Source organism: Cervus elaphus, chromosome 32 (genome assembly GCF_910594005.1).
Source record: "Cervus elaphus chromosome 32, mCerEla1.1, whole genome shotgun sequence".
In the NCBI taxonomy this organism is placed as follows: Eukaryota; Metazoa; Chordata; class Mammalia; order Artiodactyla; family Cervidae; genus Cervus; species Cervus elaphus.
The window spans coordinates 11,489,705-11,510,116 of record NC_057846.1 but is presented as its reverse complement, the minus strand read 5'-3'; the positions used below and the strand labels follow the sequence as shown (position 1 = coordinate 11,510,116).

At 43.9% G+C, this 20,412-nt stretch overlaps 1 protein-coding gene across 1 annotated transcript in view; it reads left to right on the top strand.

Moving 5' to 3' along the window:
• The window catches only part of CSMD1 (CUB and Sushi multiple domains 1), a 2,014,689-nt gene that overhangs the window by 1,947,970 nt on the left and 46,307 nt on the right, over positions 1 to 20,412 (top strand). Inside the window, exons 54-57 of the mRNA XM_043893675.1 lie at positions 914 to 1,087; positions 10,499 to 10,687; positions 17,864 to 18,037; positions 18,866 to 19,048. Coding sequence (XP_043749610.1) covers positions 914 to 1,087; positions 10,499 to 10,687; positions 17,864 to 18,037; positions 18,866 to 19,048 — 720 coding nt within the window. The remainder of the gene's footprint in view (positions 1 to 913; positions 1,088 to 10,498; positions 10,688 to 17,863; positions 18,038 to 18,865; positions 19,049 to 20,412) is intronic.

The window sequence follows — 20,412 nt, the reverse complement described above, 5'->3', positions numbered from 1 at the left end:
GTTGAAACTGTATGTAACAATTGTCCTCAAACTTTCTTACTTCAAAGGCAAATGTCAGCTTCTATTTTTAGAAGACGTTGTACCTCTATTGCAAATTTCCTTTTAAACCAATTTTTCCTAATATGTTCTCTATTTTCCTAAACAAAGGGAACCTTGATATAAGTTTATGACAGTGATGGATCTTCTCTGTGATAATGCTATGGTAAATGTACAAAGTCAAGGGTGAAAGTTTTACTTAGAAGGGAAAATGGTTGACAAGATAAGTGAGAAGAACACCGGTTTTACCGCCGTAATGTGTTTCTTTTGAAAGGGCTGGTCGAGAGTATCTTCATGATTTGTGTTACTGTGTTTGTGGGCATCACAGGATGACAGCTGACTGCATAAATGGGGGATGTTGAAGAAAATAGAGTTTGAGCATGCCCTCATTTTTGCTAATTTCATGATGTTTAGATTGATTTTGGAATAATTTAGACATACATAATTTAAACTTTCAGCTGAATTCCTTTAATATCTCAAAATGAGAATTCCACTTAATTAGCTGATGTTTTCTAAGGGAAAAATATTAAAAATTCATGATTAACCAAAAAAATTTTGCATCTTGTTTTTCATTGTTTTATTTCATAGTTACTTGATATTCTGTCATGATGTAAATAAGAAATAATAATTATGATTATGAACAAAGCAGGTGCTGGTTATTTTCCACAATTATTTATAATAAAAACCTGTGGGTTCAACCCACGACTCTCCTGATATCCACTTCCAAATATAAACACAATCTGTGACACATCTGATCTGCTGTCAACCCTCTAATTCACACATTTAACACATATGAATATGCATGATGAAGAATTCCAGGTGAGGGTGGTGACTAGTTCGTCTTCTGACCACCATGTGGGCCTGTCTTCCTCCATAGCCATCACCTGTGGACACCCGGGGAACCCCGCCCATGGGTTGACCAACGGCAGCGAGTTCAACCTGAACGATGTGGTGAACTTCACCTGCAGCCCCGGCTACTTGCTGCAGGGTGCGTCTCGAGCCCAGTGTCGGAGCAATGGCCAGTGGAGCAGCCCCCTGCCCACCTGCCGAGGTAGGAGAGTCCCCAGTCAGCGGGGATGATCACACACCAGGGGGCCTATCTGCCTGCTTGGAGGGCTTCTGCACACGCTTTCCATGTGGTGGGATAACATTTCTGAGGATGATGTGCAAATCTCTCCATGGTCTCTGGTCTTCGGCCAGATATTCAGTCACAGAACCCTGGGACTTCATGCTTCAAAGACTTCTTCCATTTATCCTCCTCCTCATTTAGGCACTCATTTATCTCTACCACATATATTCCACACCTTTGGTCCTTACGCTTCTAGACTTAGGGATGCACTTAAGAAGTTCTAACTGCTTTTAGATCTCAAGTTTTAGATCTCAGGGCTTTCCTGATAGCTCAGTCGGTAAAGAATCCACCTGCAATGTGGGAGACCTGGGTTCGACCCCTGAATTGGAAAGATCCCTGGGGAAGAGAATGGCTACTCATTCAGTATTCTGGCCTGGAGAATTCCATGGACTATACAGTCCAAAGAGTTGGTTGCAAAGAGTTGGACACAACTGAGAGACTTTCTCACTCACACTTAGATCTCAAGTTTTAGAAATATGCTTCTTTAAAAATTGTCACACAGATTTGGATTAACACCTAAATTTCCAAGGAAATGCTGCTCTGTAGTTTTTGAGTTTTTAAGAGTTTAGAGAACTTAGACACTGACAGGTTCATCTTGTAGCTTTTAATTCATGCTGTTTAAGGTTTTGCTCCAATTACTTTCCATTAAAACATCTCTCTTATTGAAGGTGAACATTCTTCCATGTGAAGGTGAAGTGTTATTTCTGTTTGTTTTTGGTAGTAACAGTATTAAAGCCAGACACATACCAAGGTCCCATGCTCTGACAATCACCCACCTTCCCACTGGGTACCCAAGAGAGTGCTATTCAAAAGCAACAATAGCAGGGTGGGAATTCAAGCTGTGCTTCAAAAGGCAGTTACTTGAAATTTGGCTGCCTACCTGTTCAGACTGGCATACGTCTATATCAGAGTGCTTGGCTGCAACTCAAAAACAGAGTAATGCCTCCTCATTCCACTTCCCTCTAAAACTCCCTTTTCAACATGAGAAAGTCTTGCCATGAAGAGCAGACCGCAGGTTCCCTGTTCTCACTGTCCCCAGAAGGCAGGCTTCAGGTGTGTCCTGTTGGGGGAGGAGAAGTGAAGTGTTAGTCACTCAGTCGTGTCTGACTCTCTGCGACCCCACAGACTGTAACCCACCAGGCTCCTCTGTCCGTGGGATTCTCCAGGCAAGAATATTGGAGTGAATTGCCATTCCCTTCTCCAGAGGATCTTCCTGACCCAGGGATTGAACCTGGGTCTCCTGCATTGCAAGGAGATTCTTTATTGTTTGAGCTACAGGGAAGGAAAGGGTGGAGTATCTCACAGAGATGCCCCTGGTTTCTCGTCCCAAAGCCCGCGCTAGTCTCCTGACAATGTGGGGCATCTGGTCAGCCTGGACCTTGGCAGGTTCACCTTGTGGATTACATGTTTTCGTTAAATCATATTAGTCAGGGGCAGTGATTGGGACGAATGGAGTTGGGGGATCTCTGGCACGAGTGAGCTGGCACAACTAGTTGGCGTCTCCGTATGTCTGGCCCCTCCCCTTCAGCGGGGCACCCCAGCAGCCCCTAGTGCTTGCTGAGCATGGTGTATGCATGGCTGCGACAGCCATGGTGACTCACTCACCCCTCTCACAGGGAAACACGTGTCTGCCCCGAGCCCTGAGCACTTGGACGACAGTGGAGAGACTGGGCTATGGTGTCCGCCGCTTGTTCTAGCAGCTTCAGAGATTGGCTAAAGATTCAGTTCAGTTCAGTCACTCAGTCGTGTCTGACTCTTTGCAGCAGGTGGCCAAAGTATTGGAGCTTCAGCTTCAACATCAGTCCTTCCAATGAATATTCAGGACTGATTTCCTTTAGGATGGACTGGTTTGATCTCCTTGCAGTCCAAGGGACTCTCAAGAATCTTCTCCAACACCACAGTTCAAAAGCATCAATTCTTTGGTGCTCAGCTTTCTTTGTGTCCAACTCTTACATCCATACATGACTACTGGAAAAACCATAGCTCTGACTAGACAAACCTAGGTGAAGGTTAGAAAGCTTTAATCAAACTGTTTTCTCTATCCACTACGACAGGGAAAGATAGCTCAACAGTAAGAATGATTAAAAATGAAGGCCCATAAATTTGGGTCCAGTTAATGTTCATAGTGGGTTATGGCATAGCTATGCCTTTGATGTCTTAGGCATGTAGGGACTTCTAGATCCATCTCTCCAGAACCCTTCTCCTCAACCTAACGTTTACTAAGTACCTACTATGTTCTGAGTGCCATGCCATATACTGTCAATACAGAGCTGGCTGAAATAATTCATACATTTATGCAGATAATAATCCAGAGATCAGGGCTGGTTAATTAGGGAGGAAGGTCCGCAGTTGCTGAGATTGCCCCCTGGACACAGGACATTCTGGCTGAAGGAAAGATGGAGTAAGTTCAAATAGCAGGCTTTTAATTATCAAGATTTCTCTTCTGTACCTCACTCTCCTTTGTCATTGTTTAGTCACTAAGTCGCGTCTATACTCCTGTACAGACCCCATGGACTGTGCCCGCCAGGCTCCTCTGTCCACGGGATTTCCCAGGCAAGAATATTGGAGTGTGCCATTTCCTTCTCCATCATTTTCATCCAACTTATGCCAAAGCAATGGAGGAGAAATCAAACGCCTGTCATTTAACAATAGTTCTGGGTGTTTAGGGCTTCCCTTGTGGCTCAACTGGTAAAGAATCTACCTGCAATGCAGGAGACCCTGGTTCGATTCCTGGATCAGGAAGATCCGCTGGAGAAGGGAAAGGCTACCCACTCCAGTATTCTTGGGCTTCTCTTGTGGTTCAGCTGGTAAATAATCCACCTGCAATGTGGGAGACCTGGGTTCAGTTCCTGGATTTGGAATATCCCCTGGAGGAGAGAAAGGCTGCCCACTCCAGTATTCTGGCCTGGAGAATTCCATGGACTGTATAGCCCATGGGGTCACAAACAGTCGGACACGACTGAGCAACTTTCACTTTCACTTGGTGTTTTACCATAGGTGCTGGTCCTTTAGCAGTTTATGGCTCAGTGTGAAGGAGGCCAGGGTGCATTTTAATGACTTCAGCGTTAATTTTGACTTGTCTTTTCTTCCTGCCTTTTCTTGAAAAATTGGGAAGGACTTATTTTTTTAATAGATTTTATTCTTTTAGAGCAGTTTTAGGTTCATAGCAAGATTGAGCAGAAGGTGCAGAGGTTTCCCAGTACCCCTTGCCCCCACAGTGCACACCCCTAATTATCAACATCTATGCAAGATGGCGCATTTATTAACACTGATGGACCTACACGGCACACGTTGGCTGTGCTGGGTCTTCGCTGCGGCTCGGGCTTTTCTATAGTTGTACCAAGCGATGGCTACTGTCTAGTTGCACTGCTCAGGATTCTCATTGTGGTGGCTCTCTTATCACAGAGCATGGGCTCTAGGGCATGCGGGCAAGCTCGAAGGCTTAGTTGCCCATTGGCGTGTGGAATCATCTCAGACCAGGGATTGAAAGTATCCCCTGCTTTGCAAGGCAGATTGTTAATCACTGGACCACAGGGAAACCCAGGGTTTCAGTTTTAACATAGGACCTATGGGTTTGGACAGATGCATGATGCCATGTGGCTTCCCAGGTGGCAGTGGTGGTAAGGAACCCGCCTGCCAATGCAGGAGACATTAGAGACTTGGGTTTGATCCCTGGGTTGGCAAGATCCCCTGGAGGAGAGCATGGAACCCACTCCAATATTCTTGCCTAGAGAACTCCTGAACAGAGGCGCCTGGTGGGCTGCAGTCCATGGGGTCACAAAGGGTGGGACATGACTGAGGCAGCTTAGCACGCACACATGAGGACATGTAGCCGTCATCGCTATACCTGCCAAGTGTTTTCACAGCCCTTACATTTCCTTGTTCAGCCTCCTCAGCCTTCCTTCTTCCCCTCAGCACCTGCCAACCCCTGACCTTTTTACCATATCCATAGTTTTGCTTTTTCTAGAAAGTCATGTTGCAACCACAATATGTCACCATTTCAGATCTGAATTTTCATTTAGTGTATGCATTTAAGTTTCCTCTATGCCTTTTAATGGCTTGATAGTATGGTTTTAGGGATGAGTAAAATCCTATGTCTGGAAGGATCACAGTCTATCTGGAGATTTACCTCCTGAGGGACATCTTGGTTGTTTCCAAGCTTTAGCAACTGTAGATAAACCTGCTGTAATCATTGCCATGTGGGATTCTGTGTGGACAGAAGTTTTTAACTCCCTTGGGTAAATATTAAGGAACAGGATTTCAGGATTGTATGGTAAGAGCTATGTTTAATTTGGTAAGAAACCACCAAACTGTCTTCATCACTGGCTGCACAGTCTGATCCCCAGCAGCAGTGATGAGAGTTCCTGCTCTCCCCATCCAGACTGGCATCTGCAGTTGTCTGTGTTCTGAACATTGGCCATTCTGATGGGTGTGCAGTGGCATCTCTGGTTGTTTAATTTGCATCTCCCTGAGGACATATGACCTGTAGCATCTTTCCTTGTGCTCGTTTGCCATCTGTAAGTCTTCTCTGCTGCGGGGTCAGTTATGGTCTGTGGCTCATTTTTCAGTTGGGTTGTTTTCCATTGTTGAGTTTTAAGAGTTCTTTTTCAGTTTTCGGTAGCCATCTTTTATTGGCTGTGTCATTTCTAACATTGTCTCTTATCCTGTGGCTTGTCTTCTTATTCTCTTGACCCTGCCTTTGGAAGAGCAGACCTTTAAAGTGAGTACTTAACTTTAAAAGCTGGCATCTCCAAAATGCTGATAAAGAGAGAGATGACCGACAAGTGTCATCATCCCAGCCTTGAGGCGAGTAGAAATCCCCCAGCAAGCCAGGTGCCTCCTGCTCACATTTTCTGTTATTCTCTGTTGCTTTGTGTTGCTTCATTTATGAACTATGGGGTACTGTCTAATTCACAGAATTTACATGTATATTATTCAATGAGGAAAAGCATGGTTTCAAAGAAGTCAGGTTCATAAGGATGGTAAAGTGTCAGGAAAAAAAAGTGACAAGAAATTTAAAAAGTTGAAGTTAACAGAAATAACTCCCCTATTAACACAATTTCCAGAGATTCTCCATGTGCCCTGCATTATGGCCTGATTCTTCTCTGTGTGATTCTTTGAGTAATTCCCCAGACATTCTAAGGTGTTGTATCTTGTGTAAGCATGCTGTTGTGCTTCATTTCTCCCCCCTCCAAATCTTGGATACAGTTCCCCCATGTCTAATATGGGGGGTCAATGAGCTGTGGAATCCTGAGTGTGTGTGCTCAGCTCCCGAGTCGTGTCTGACTCACTGCCACCCGTGGGCTGCCGTCTGCCAGGCTCCTCTGTCCATGGGACTTCCCAGACAAGAATACTGGAGCAGGTTGCCATTTCCTTCTCCACAGGATCTTTCTGACCCAGGGATCAAACCTGTGTCTCCCACACTGGCAGGTGGGTTCTTTACCATCTGAGTCCCCTGGGAAGCCAGCCCTATAGTATCTGGTTAATGATGTGAAAGAGAAACTCCACCAGAACTTTGGAATGAAACTCCAGGTAAATCTGTGCTCAAGTGAGGCTGGTTTAGATGCAGATTTCCAGTCTCTCCACTTGAGTCACATTTTATCCTCAGACTCAGCCCTACCCAGAAGAATGCTCAGGCCATGCCTGATGCATTTGTGATAAATCAGTTCACCATCATCCAGAACTGGGAAAGATTGAAGGCAGGAGGAGATGGGGATGACAGAGGATGAGATGGTTGGATGGCTCTGACTCAACAGACATGAGTTTGAGCAAACTCCAGGAAATAGTGAAGGGTAGAGGAGCCTGGCATGCTGCAGTCCGTGGGGTCACAAAGAGCTGGACACGACTGAGTGACTCAACAGCAACAATATACAGGAAACGACTCAACCCCCCTTGCTACCTTTACAAACAGGACCAGGAAAATAAATAAATAAGTAAGCCACACTTTTTTGCTGGTAGTAATATCTTTCTGGAGTAAATAAGCTGTATGGCTGCAGACTTGGTAACATGGAATGAAAATAGACATTGTCATGTCTACTCTAAGAGTCAGGTTTATGTCTGCTATTTCAAGGCCCTGTTTCTATAGAAGAGCATTCTCTGAGTCTTTATCTCTTAAATTCCAAAATACATGTCAAGTTCAAGGACAAGAAATGAGGTAGACCAAGTCTAACAGTCTCAGGATGACTCACAGTGTTTTCTTTCCCCGTGTAAAAATGTTTGTGTTACAGGCAAACATTAGGAGGTTTTATTTTTTTCCATCTTATCTACAGTTTTGTTGGATTGGTCATTTTAATGCAGAGAATATATGTCCTTTGCTGTTACATACATGAGGATAAAGAAAATTAAGAAACTATGGGGTGAGTGAAGGCTTTGTTCTGATTAGAGAGGAATGAAAAAGGAAACAAACAAAAAAACCAAAAACTCACTAAACTTACATAACTGAATCTGAAAGTGTTTACCTCAGATTGGGACTCTAACCAATATGGGTGGGACTGAAACCAAACCAAGACCCTGCTTGGGACTTGAACCCACGTGCCTGGGACTCAAATCCAGCCAAAACCCACAATACCTGGTTTCGAGACCTACTGGAACTCAGGTTCTTGATGTCTCATCATGGAAAGAATTCAGTGAGAGACAAAGTGATAGGTAAGAAGTGAATTTATTCAGATACAGAGAGACGCACACTTCACAGTGTGTGGGCCCTGGCCGAGGGCGAATGTGGCCACGAAGTTTGGTGTGGTTAGTTTTTATAGGCTGGGTAATTTCATATGCTAATGAGTGGGAGGATAATTCGAAGGGGTGGAGATTTCCAGGATTTGGGCCACCGCCTACTCCTTGGTCTTTTAACAGTTCCAGGGAACTGTCCCGGCACCTCTGGATGTGTCATTTCACTTGTTGATTGAGGATTAAGGTCTCCTCTTGTCTGTCACCTTGATCCCATTTGACTCTAATCGGTTTCTGTTGCATTCTTGTGCTAAGTCATCCTCTCAAAAGTTGTGCCCTGCTGCTTTCCCTCCTGTTACAAATCTTGTAGTTAGTTAAGCCTCAACTTCACTGGAGAACATCAGCTTTCTTCTACAAATGGGCAAAGAAGGCTTGGGTTTCTGTGAGTTCTAAGTAAACCAGCGCATGTGACATGCTTAGCAAAGTGCCTGACACATAGTAGGTTCTCAGTCTCCCCACCCCCACCTGTCTCTGAAATTTAACTAGAATCAATTATAATCAATGAGAATGTTTCTTCTTTATCAAACCTGAATATCACATTACACTGAAAATCAATTTCTTTATTTTTATCAGTTATTGATAAAAGATGAAAGGTTACCTTCATGTATTTGAAAAACAGTCATAATAAATTGTTTTTTGGGTTTTTTCCCCCTGTGACCAGTAATCTTATATTTAAATTTTGATTCATGCAGTTAGTAAACAAGCTGAAAACATTTATTCTGTGCAGTATACTGAACAGAGTTATCTCACCTTCAATTGTCCTCTCAACTTTGCATAATTCCTTCTACTGGAAAATTTAAAAACAAATATTACTCAGAACTCTAATCAACTATGAATACTTTAAAAAAAAAAAGTGAGTGAACTAATCCTTACCCATTTTTTCCCACTGCCAAAGAATTTAATTTGGCTATAGTTTCCATTATGGAGCATCATTTTCTTGTATTTCCTGTTTGTGATCAGATTTTTAATGAGCCATAAAAGAAAATAAGAAATAAGCAAGAAACAGGAGTAAACATAGAAAAGGAAATGTAAACAAATTGTAAGATAAAAGAATTAAGAAGATAAGGAAATGGCTCTTTCCTCCCTTCCTCCTCCCTCCCTCCTCCCCTCCCCCTCCCTCCTTCCGCCGCCCTTTTCTCACAAAGCCCTGCGTCCACTGCAGGAGGCTCAGGAGGCCTCAGGTGGTCCAGAGCTCTGACCCTCACCTAGCTCTGGTGTAACTACCTTTGTGACCTCAGACATGTTGCTGATCCATTACATGAATGTCTTAACCCCCAATAAACACAAATGTCCTCCGGGACTCCATGTGGGCTGTGTATATGATACAATCTTTCCCTTTCTCCCCAACTGAGGACTTCCTGTTCTGTGTCAGGCTTTAACACCTAAACATCAAGGCCAGGTCTCTCTGCTTAGCGTGTTGAGGGGTGTGATGCTGGGATGTGGGAAGACCCCCACAGTGAGTCTGTCACCGGTTTCACTCTGATGTGTTACCCTCTGCTAGGCACTGTGTCTCCAACTAAGAGTGCAGCAGTTGCCGCAGGTCTGAAATGTGGGCGAGAGCGTGGCTCCCACAGCTGCCCTTCCCCTGGGCGGTCAGAGTGCAGACAGTCCCGGCCCCTTCTCTCCTCTGCACCTGTGGCGCCTGGTCCCCTCCCCGACGCCAGTGGGCACTCAAGCTCCGAGGACACGCCCCCTGTCCCTGCAGTTTCTACAGGGGAAGACCTCAAACCAGGGGCCACCTTATTTACATTCTATTAAGTGTTGATGGAAGGCTTCTCAGGTGGTGCTAGTGGTAACGAACCTGTCTGCCAATGGAGGAGATGTGAGAGATGCGGGTTCAATCCCTGGGTTGGGAAGATCCCCTGGGGGAAAGGCATGGCAACCCAGTCCAGTATTCTTGCCTGGGAAATCCCTGGATGGAGGAGCCTGGCAGGCTACAGTCCATGGGGTCACAAAGAGTTAGACACGATTGAGACAACTTAGGACAAATGTTTAACAGAAATCTCTGCAGGCATATATTGAAGCATTAGTGCATGTTGATGGGGGTAGGGGGAGGAATTAATTTGTGTGTCCCAGGCTATCCTAAACCCTCACACTCACATACAAAGACTTTAACTTCAGCCATTTCTACTGTAACATTTTCATAATGTAAAAATATAAGCAGGAAAACTAATTTTAGACTTTACATTGAAGAAGCTTATTATTAGGAAGCAGTTAAAAGGTATCAGCCTCATGTTAAAATTGCTGTAGAAGCCAATATGTTGCTTGATATTTTTTTGAAGCCTGGTGACCCAGAGCAGGAAGTGGAGCTGCTCAAGGCTGCAGGATTTCACACTAAGCCTTGGCTGTGAGGTTGTCATCCTACAAACTTCCCAAAACCACGAGGAGGAGTTCACCTTCTCTGCAGTCTGTTTCATTTATAAATGTTGTTGTTGTTGTTTAGTCAGCCATGTCTGACTCTTTGTGACCCCTTGGACTGCAGCCCACCAGGCTCCTCTGTCCCCCTGGGATTCCCCAGGTGAGCACGCTGGAGTGGGTTGCCATCCCCCCCTCCAGGGTTGTAACTGTAGAGCTGCGTGTAAACTATGTGTGATGTGCTCCCCTCCACAGTGGTGAACTGCTCCGACCCAGGCTTGGTGGAAAACGCTGTTCGTCACGATCACCAGAGCCTCCCCGAGGGTTTTGAGTATGGAGTGACTGTTGTATATCAGTGCAAGAGGGGCTTCTACCTGCTGGGATCTTCTGCCCTCACCTGCATGGCGAACGGCCTGTGGGATCGCTCTCTGCCCAAGTGTCTGGGTGAGTGGGGTCGTCTAGCCTTGAAAGAACACTGCCAACACAACATATGTAGTTTTTTTTTATACTATTCAAAAAGGTGTTGATTTTTTATTCTCTCGACCTGACCCCATCACAAATCGTATTAGTTTTTATGATATCTTTAAGAGGGCAAGGAACCTGGTCAGCTCTGCCTGGACCCTGCTGTCCCTGTGTCCACTCCTCAGCACTCGTTTCCTGCTTCAGCCCGGCAGGTAGGCAGATCCACCGGTTCACCCAGGTGCCAGCAGCCTCCAGACTGTGCCTCTCGCAACACGCTGCCTCCCTGGGGACCCAGGTTCAGAGATACTGCAAATGGCTGTAGTAGGGAGCCTCCATCTACCGACCCAGTATCTGTGGCCGGAAGCGTGGAGCACTCTGGGGGTCTCATTTGTCTCATCAACTCTTCCAGGACAGTCCAGTGTGAGCCTGATAAAGAAGACGGCATCTTGGTCGGAACTTCCTCCTGACCCTTAGGTTTAACTAAGAGGAAAATGGGGTGCTGCTCCAGGCAGACAGAATTACAGGTCTTGGCTCTGGCTTCCCAGAAAAGGTTATTAACAGTATGCAGATGATCAGGGGCATTTTCCTTTTCACCCACTAGCTATAGTATTACTTTCTTTGCCTTGAAATAGCATATTGTCCTTGAGTTCAAAGAGAATTGTCTTGTGTCTTTTTAAAACAGAGTCTGAAAATGAAGGAAAGGGAATCACTCTCCTTGGTCTTTTAAAAATCAGAAACAAAACCATTCTTAAAATCAATATCTTTTTAGTATTCATTTTTCATGCATACAGAAAATGGGAAATGACAACATTATAAATTGAAATAAAGGTGATAGTCCATTTTAGCCTTCATGATTACAGCGTTTTCAGTACATTTTCAGAGTGGACTGGTGCTGGAGACTTTTTTCCTGCAAGTCAAGGTCCCTCAAAGCCCTTTGTATCTTCCTGGAAACCTGTGTCAAATTTTAAGTGTAATAATACAGTTAATTCTTATGGAGAAAGAGAGCGATGACTTTCAAAAACAAATGTACAGGCTTGTATGACCAATAAAAAAAAATCTATAAATGTGTTACAATTCTCATCAAATTTTATGTGTTCTGGTTTTCCATGCCTCACACATGGGAATTTTTCAGAGAAATTAGTTTTATTTTCTCCCCAAAGATTTGCTGAGCCTCTTCCCCAGCATCCCCAAGACTTCCATTAGTGGTTGTGATGATACCGCTGTGCCCCAGACCTCCAGGAACCAGCTTTTCACTGATGTCATTTTCTGAATTGATGAGTTCCCACTGCTGTTATCATTAACCACTGGAGTTATGGGAACTTGGGAACACATGCTCTCCAAGGAGTGCTTTTTTACCACAGACTCTGCAGCGACTGACCACCCTCTCTATTTGTGGTGTTGTATGGTTTACTGATTTTTTTTCTTTTTTGTTTCACCTGGAACTGATCATTGACCAAGCATGTCACTGAGTCAGCGCTAGTTAGCTTCTTTTTAGGACTCTAGTAAACTCCTGTCTCCAGTGAGTGGAGGTCAGGAGGAGAGAGTGTCAGGGGAGGGTGAGTGTGACTCGGGGGGCACTGGGGCCTTTCTGAAGCCTGCCTCTCTGGTTGGTGTCACTCTGCGGTTGCCGATGACCAAATGCAATCTCTCTTCGATGTTAAATCAGCTCCCTTTGGATCATTTCTGGCACCCTCAGTCCAGTTGATAGCTTACAGTGAACGGTGTTGAATTCGTGATCTCCGAAGAAGAAGATTCTGCTTCAGAACCAAGGACTAGGCTTGATCACTCAAGAGATTTTGTATAGCAGAGTTTTATTAAAGTATTAAAAGGGACAGAGAGTGCCTCTGACATAGGCATCAGCAGGGGGACAGAGAGTGCCCCACTTGCTAGTCTTAGGAAAGGGAGTTATATACATTTTTAATTGGTTATTACAATAAATCAAAAGAATGTTTCAAGTTTGTAAAAATCTTACTAGACCCACTCCCACAATTTACATTTTAAGATAACAAGATTAGTCAGGAGGTTTTCAAGAAGGAGAAAGTGTCCTCAAGCAGGATACATTATTGTTATATAATCCTTAGTATAGAGTTTAAACTGCGTTGTTTGTTGCATAACCATCAGTTCCAGGTTTAAAGAAAAAACCGTTTTATTTATATGACTAGGACTAAGGAATGTAGAGGAAAAAAAAAAAAGGATGTTTGTCCTTTCCTCCTCCTTGAGAATTCCTTTCCTCCTCCTGAGGAGGAGAGAGGGGCCTTCTTATCAACCTGCCTCCCATTCCTCCCTTTTCTTTTAGGGGAGTTATTTTGCCAATGGAAAGGGGCATTGTTTTCAATTCATAACTACTTCCTACTGTTTAGAGGTGCCATCCCTAAATTGTTGAGGCAACATATTCTCCTAACCATCATACTGAGGGTCTTAGATCCAGGGGCCCCAAGTAGTAGTTGAAGGAGGTTGTGGCACTTGTAGGAGCCTGGACAATCATTTGTAATTTAAGAACTCAGACAGTTAGAAACAAACCCATTATACAGGTCTAGATATAAGGCAAAATAGTCATTAAACCAAGTTAAAACATAATCAAAATTAAAAGTCACATCATGTCCATAGTTACATCAATCCATCTTAGGATTGTTGGATGTCATTTCAGAGTTGAGGAAAGTCCTTTCCTTGACGAGGAGAAACCCACCTTGTTAAGCCTTCAATTGATGAGCAGGAGAGTGCTCCACAGACCCAGTAATTAGACCAATTGTGAAATGCAGCGTAGGAATGAGCCCAGGACAAGAAGACATTGTCTTGAGGGTCAAACAGCAGACTCAGGACTTTTGGAGTCACCAGAAGCAAGCCCACATATATTCTCAGGCCCATCTCGTTTCCAGGCTCAAACAGTGGCTTATTTGACTCAAAGGCTGGGTCAGGAGTTAATCTCCTGGAAAAGTCTGCTGAAAAGCTAAAAGCTGAGTCACATAGTTAATTCTAAGGCTTCCGGATCCATGACAATATCTGTGCACAAAAAAGTCTGTCACAGAGACACTCCCTTCTTCTTAGGGGCAGCTCAAGCCCTCATTAAAGCTATGGGTAAAACTTTAAACCAACAGTCTTATGTTTCCTGAGTTACCTTATGCAGATGCCTCAATAATGTCAGTAGCCTTTTAACTTTTTCTGAAAATTGGGGTCTCCAGGAACAGTGTAAGTGATATTCTATTCTTAGAGCTTTTGACACCCCTTGAGTTACAGCAGCTTTAAAGATGAAGCCATTCTTGCTCTGAACTTTAGAGTTTAAGAACCCACTTACATCATGAGAAGTCAGTACAGCAAGATTTTGTCCATTAGTAAACTTATGAGCTTTAGTCATTAGCAAACAGTAGTAGCAATTACCCTTAAGCAATGTGGCCATAGCCTTTTTTCAGTAACAAACTGAACTCTGATCCTGTGGGCAGGCTCAAATCAGGAGCCTGCAAGAGAGCAATTTGTAGAGCCTTAAAAGCCTTTTGATCCTCTGGGGACCAAACCAGCTTGTTTGGGCCTGCTGAGTTTCAGTTAAAAGTTTATATAAAAGTCCAGCAAGTTCCCCATAACCCAGAATCAAAATGCAGCAATAGCCTGTAATGCCCAAGAATCCTCTCAATTATCTTAATGTCATGAATAGAGGATGATTTAATATAGGTTTAACTCTAGAAAGCAACCTTCAAATCAGTGACTGAAATATATTTGGCTCATTCAGGAACTTCAGACAATCAGGTATAAGGATCAGGCACTTATTTGTATATCTTGAATTAGTTTCTATTTATCATTTGATATTTTTACATCCAAAATAGCAGTGTTATATGGACTATTACAGAGAATTAATAGCCGCTGTTCCTTTAAATTTTCAATGATGGGTTTTAACCCTTCCTTAATACCTCAGACTTTAGTGAATACTGCTTTTGATGTGGAAATAAGTGAGGGTCATTGAGCTTGATAACAACCAGAACAGCATTTTGTGCTTGACCCACAGTTTTTCCATCAGCCCACACTTTAGGATTTACATTTTGTTCAGTTAAAAAGAATGGGTTCCATATTTATGAAAACAGAGGCCTGGACATTGTTCAGCATATCCCTCCCCAGAAGGGGTGAGAGAGACTCCCAACACAATTAAAAACTCAAGAAAATAGCACAGAGTCCCAGTTGCAGCTTAAAGGATGACTGACATAATAGCGTTGGCTCCTCCTGACAGCCCCATTACAGTAGTGGGTCAGGAGGAAAGTGGACCGGGTGCTTCCGTGAGCACAGAGAAAGTGGCCCCAGCATCCAAAAGAAAATCAACTGATTGGCCCCCACAGTTACTAATACCTGGGGTTCCTCAGGTGTAATTAGGAAGGGGGCTTGTGTGGAGACCCCCCGACACCTTCAGTCCCAACTGTCTTGAGAGTCCGACCTCTGGGGCTGCACCTCGGAGGGCAGTCTCTCCAGTGTGGCCCTTTGCAGACCGGATACAGAGCTGGGGGTGGCTCAGATGCCTGAGGGCAATCCCGCTTGAGATGCCCCTCCTTCCCACAGTAATAACAAGTCGTCCCTTTCTACCTGGGTCCCTCTGGGCATTTTTCCTCAAGCTGTTTCAAAGCAGGTCTAACAGCCATTGTTGGGGCTTCAGTCTTTGGCCTGGTTCTTTTTTCTTCCTATTTTCTTCCTCATATTTTCTACCATAATACACTGTATGAGCCAGCTGCAAGTTTTTCTAAAGACTGATTTGATCCAGACACCTGTTTTTGTAGCTTACAGCAGATAGCTAGAGCTGACTGAGTGAGAAATCTATCTTTTAAGATCATTTCTCCCTCTGTACTTTCAGTATCAACATCAGTTTTCATTCCAATCCCAAAGAAAGGCAATGCCAAAGAGAGTTCAGACTACCACACAACTGCACTCATCTCACATGCTAGTCAAGTAATGCTCAAAATTCTCCAAGCCAGGATTCAACAATACGTGAACTATGAACTTCCAGATGTTCAAGCTGGTTTTAGAAAAGGCAGAGGAACCAGAGATCAAACTGCCAACATCTGCTGGAGCATCGAAAAAGCAAGAGAGTTCCAGAAAAACATCTATTTCTGCTTTATTGACTGTGCCAAAGCCTTTGACTGGATCACAATAAACTGTGGAGAATTCTGAAAGTGATGGGAATACCAGACCACCTGACCTGCCTCTTGAGAAACCTTTTTAACTTAAGCATCTTATTTTTTATTAAAGTAAAAAATTTAATAGCAGATATATATATATATATATATATATATATATATTTATATATAGCTGATTCACTTTGTTGCACAGCAGAAACTAGCATAATATTATAAAGCAACTAGACCCCAATTTAAACATATTTAAGACAGATACTAACAAGGAAAATTTGTTAGAATGGTGTCTCTAGACATGTGATCTGGAAGAGGGAGCAGATTTGACTGAGTTTTGTTCCCATGCAAAGCATACTAACTGAAGAAATAATGGTGATAGCTTTGGTGGATCTATGTTAGTCTCTACCTTTTTGTATGAACACTGTTTACTTAGTATACAGCTAAGGGCTCAAACTACTGCACAATTGCACTCATCTCACACGCTAGTAAAGTAATGCTCAAAATTCTCCAAGCCAGGCTTCAGCAATATGTGAACCGTGAACTTCCAGATGTTCAAGCTGGTTTTAGAAAAGGCAGAGGAGCCAGAGATCAAATTGCCAACATCCGCTGGATCACTGAAAAAGCAAGAGAGTTCCAGAAAAATACCTATTTCTGCTTTATTGACTATGCCAAAGCCTTTGGCTGTGTGGATCACAATAGACTGTGGAAAATTCTGAAAGAGATGGGAATACCAGACCACCTGACCTGCCTCTTGAGAAACCTGTATGCATTTCAGGAAGCAACAGTTAGAACTGGACATGGAACAACAGACTGGTTCCAAATAGGAAAATGAGCATGTCAAGGCTGTATATTGTCACCCTGCTTATTTAACTTATATACAGAGTACATCATGAGAAACGCTGGGCTGGATGAAGCACAAGCCAGAATCAAGATTGTCGGGAGAAATATCAATAACCTCAGATGTGCAGATGACACCACCCATATGGCAGAAAGTGAAGAAGAACTGAAGGGCCTATTGATGAAAGTGAAAGAAGAGAGTGAAAAAGTTGGCTTAAAGTTCAACATTCAGAAAACTAAGATTATGGCATCTGATCCCAACACTTCATGGCAAATAGTTGGGGAAACAATGGAAACAGTAGCGGACTTTATTTTTCTGGGCTCCAAAATCACTGTGGATGGTGATTGCAGCCATGAAATTAAAAGACACTTACACCTTGGAAGGAAAGTTATGACCAACCTAGACAGCATATTAAAAAGCAGAGACATTAATTTGCCAACAAAGATTCATCTAGTCAAAGGTATGGTTTTTCCAGTAGTCATGTATGGATGTGAGAGTTGGACTATAAAGAAAGCTGAGCACAGAAGAATTGGTGCTTTTGAACTGTGGTGTTGGAGAAGACTCTTGAGAGTCCCTTGGACTGCAAGGAGAGCAAATCAGTCCATCCTAAAGGAGATCAGTCCTGGGTGTTTATTGGAAGGACTGATGTTTAAGCTGAAACTCCAATACTTTGGCCACCTGATGCAAAGAACTGACTCATTTGGAAAGACCCTGATGCTGGGAAAGATTGAGGGCAGGAGGAGAAGGGGATGACAGAGTATGAGATGGTTGGATGGCATCACCGGACTCAACGGACATGAGTTTGAGTAAACTCCAGGAGTTGTTGATGGACAGGGAGGCCTGGTGTGCTGTGATTCATGGGGTCGCAAAGAGTCGGACACGACTGAGCGACTGAACTGAACTGAACTGAAGGGAGGATGGAAAAATTTAGGTAGATGACTTTCTTTTTGAAAATCTCAATGTCAATTTCTACCTTCGACACAGCTACCTTAATAAAAAAACAAACAAATAAAAACAAAGTTTCACTGACGGACCCTTCCTGGTCTTCAGTAATGTGTGAGGGAGGGTCATCTGGAAGTTGACGCTTCTCATCCACAGGGTACCAGGGATGTGTTTTTGTTAATAGGTGGTGATTGTATGAGTCTCTGAAGTACAGTGACCAACACAGAGCAGCTTCATGGGAACAATGTACTTATGATTATTTTCTTTTCTTTCAAGTGATATCGTGTGGACACCCCGGCGTCCCTGCCAACGCCATACTCACAGGAGACCTGTTCACGTATGGGGCCGTGGTCCGCTACTCGTGCCGAGGCAGCCGCAGTCTCGTGGGCAACAGCAGCAGAACCTGCCAGGAGGACAGTCACTGGAGCGGAGCCCTGCCCCACTGCACAGGTGAGCTGGCGCGGGCAGGTCGTCCGTCGTATGAAACACAGACTGGGGGCTTCCATCTCTAAACCGGTTACTAACCCACTCCAGCCACACACGCCCCTAGATACACCACCGGCATCTTCGGCTTACTCTTCTCTTTAAATGAATGCCTGTCCCAGCGCGGTTTCTCCATCATTGGTTCTGTTTGGAATCACATTGGTTCTATTTGGAAAAGAAATCATCTTAATTCTTCCAGGAATGTTTCATAATAAAACTCAGTGGATCACACCTCTTACTTGATTTTTTTATTCCCAACACACCTTCCCCCATCTCCTTGTGGGCATCCTCACCAGCATTTCCAATAAGAAATTCCTGCACTCATGGCCCCAGTGTTTTCTTTCTTCCAAAGAATATCAATTATCATCACTACCATATTTTAATAAACTATTTTGATTTTAGTTACATGGAAACAATTTATTAGAGTCTTCTATTTTTGTGCTGTAATAAAGAAAATCTTTCTCACAGGATTTCTAGAATGTTATGACTGTGATCATGTTTGATATACATTTACATAAAGTTTCATTCTCTTTAAAGATTGGGATGCATGAGACAAGTGCTCGAGCCTGGTGCACTGGGAAGACCCAGAGGAATCGGGTGGAGAGGGAGGTGGGAGGGGGGATCGGGATGGGGAATACGTGTAAATCTATGGCTGATTCATATCAATGTATGACAAAACCCACTGAAATGTTGTGAAGTAATTAGCCTCCAACAAATAAAAAAATAAAAAAAATAAAAATAAATAAATAAATAAATAAACAGCATCATCTATTGCCATGTGTTTGTGTTCTGCAGGAAATAACCCTGGATTTTGCGGTGATCCTGGGACCCCAGCCCATGGGTCCCGGCTTGGAGAGGAGTTTAAGGCCAAGAGCCTCCTCCGCTTCTCCTGTGAAATGGGCTACCAGCTGCGGGGCTCGGCCGAGCGGACGTGTCTGCTCAACGGGTCCTGGTCAGGACTGCAGCCTGTGTGCGAGGGTGAGTGGGTCCCAGCCTGAGAGTCGACGCTGCGGGTGGAAACCGGGTCGCTCTCTCTGAAATGACCAGAGACGTTCCGCAAAGTCCTTCAGCTGTACACTGTTTCTACAGTTAACTAATCTATCCCCGCCCCAAGCGCATTAGAGAATCCTCAGGAAGCAGACTGGGCAAATGGAGGCTCTCGGACTGATTAAAAGAAGGCAGAACACCGGCCTTGCCCTCTGACAGTCCCCGGTCTGAGGGCGGTGTCTGTCTGTCTGCTCCTGGTGACGTCTCCGAGTGGCTCTGCAGTGTCTCAGCCTAGGGAGGTATCTGTCTGTCTGTCTGCTCCTGGTGACATCTCCGAGGTCTGTCTGTCTGCTCCTGGTGACACCTCCGAGTGGCTCTGCAGTGTCCCGGCCTAGGGAGCTGTCTGTCCTCGCCTGGTGACCGTCTCTGTGTGGCTGTCAGTATGTTATTGCTGGTGGGGCTGAGAACACAGGCGAAGGGGCTGTGAGCAGGGCAGGTCCTCACGGGAGCTCCCTGCTGCTGGAAGTCATTCCGCTCACACGTTATTTCATCTGTTGGTGGCCCTTGTCTTAGTTTCTTGCAAACTTAAACAGTGAAAAAAGTAAAGCAGTTGAGTGTAAGTCATGTTTTCCATAGAAATCTCAGCCTGTTGCTGGGGTACTACACTATGAGTTCTTTCCCAACAAAATATAAGTGAATTCACTTATTTGATTAGGAGAGCTTAACTAAATTTTACTTCATGATGTACTTATCCCAGGCTATGCAAAGTGCTTATTAAATAGCATTTAGTTTAGGAAAATGTTATCATCACTGACTCACTAGACATGAGTTTGAGCAAACTTCAGGAGTCAGTGAAGGACAGGGAAGCCTGGCATACTGCAGTCCATGGGGTCACAAGGATACGACTTAGCTACTGAATAACAGTTTAGCAAAAGTCAGAAATTCAAATGGTTCCTATAAAATCCTTTTAAACTTTTCACTTAAAATCTATATACAAAAAGAAGTTTCTAAAATGTTTCAATACTAAAAATATTTGTCAAAAATGCAGTGGTCCACAAAATTGGCTACTTCCAAACTGTACTGTACAGAAATCATTGGAAGTCAGGTGAGTGAGAGTTCAGTTACACTCAGGAACACCAGAAATGATGTCTCAGAATAAATGACTAACCCCCTTCCTGCTTCCACATACACACTTAACAACTCTTAAAGCTGTGGAGAATCTGTTGCTTTCTGTTTTTTCTTACTTGCTGACACAGGTCCACATTTTTGGGGCACACATTATTTTCTGTAGAAAGTGGGATAATCAGCAACTTTTCCATTGCCACAAAGGTTATCCATGACCTATGTACTCAATC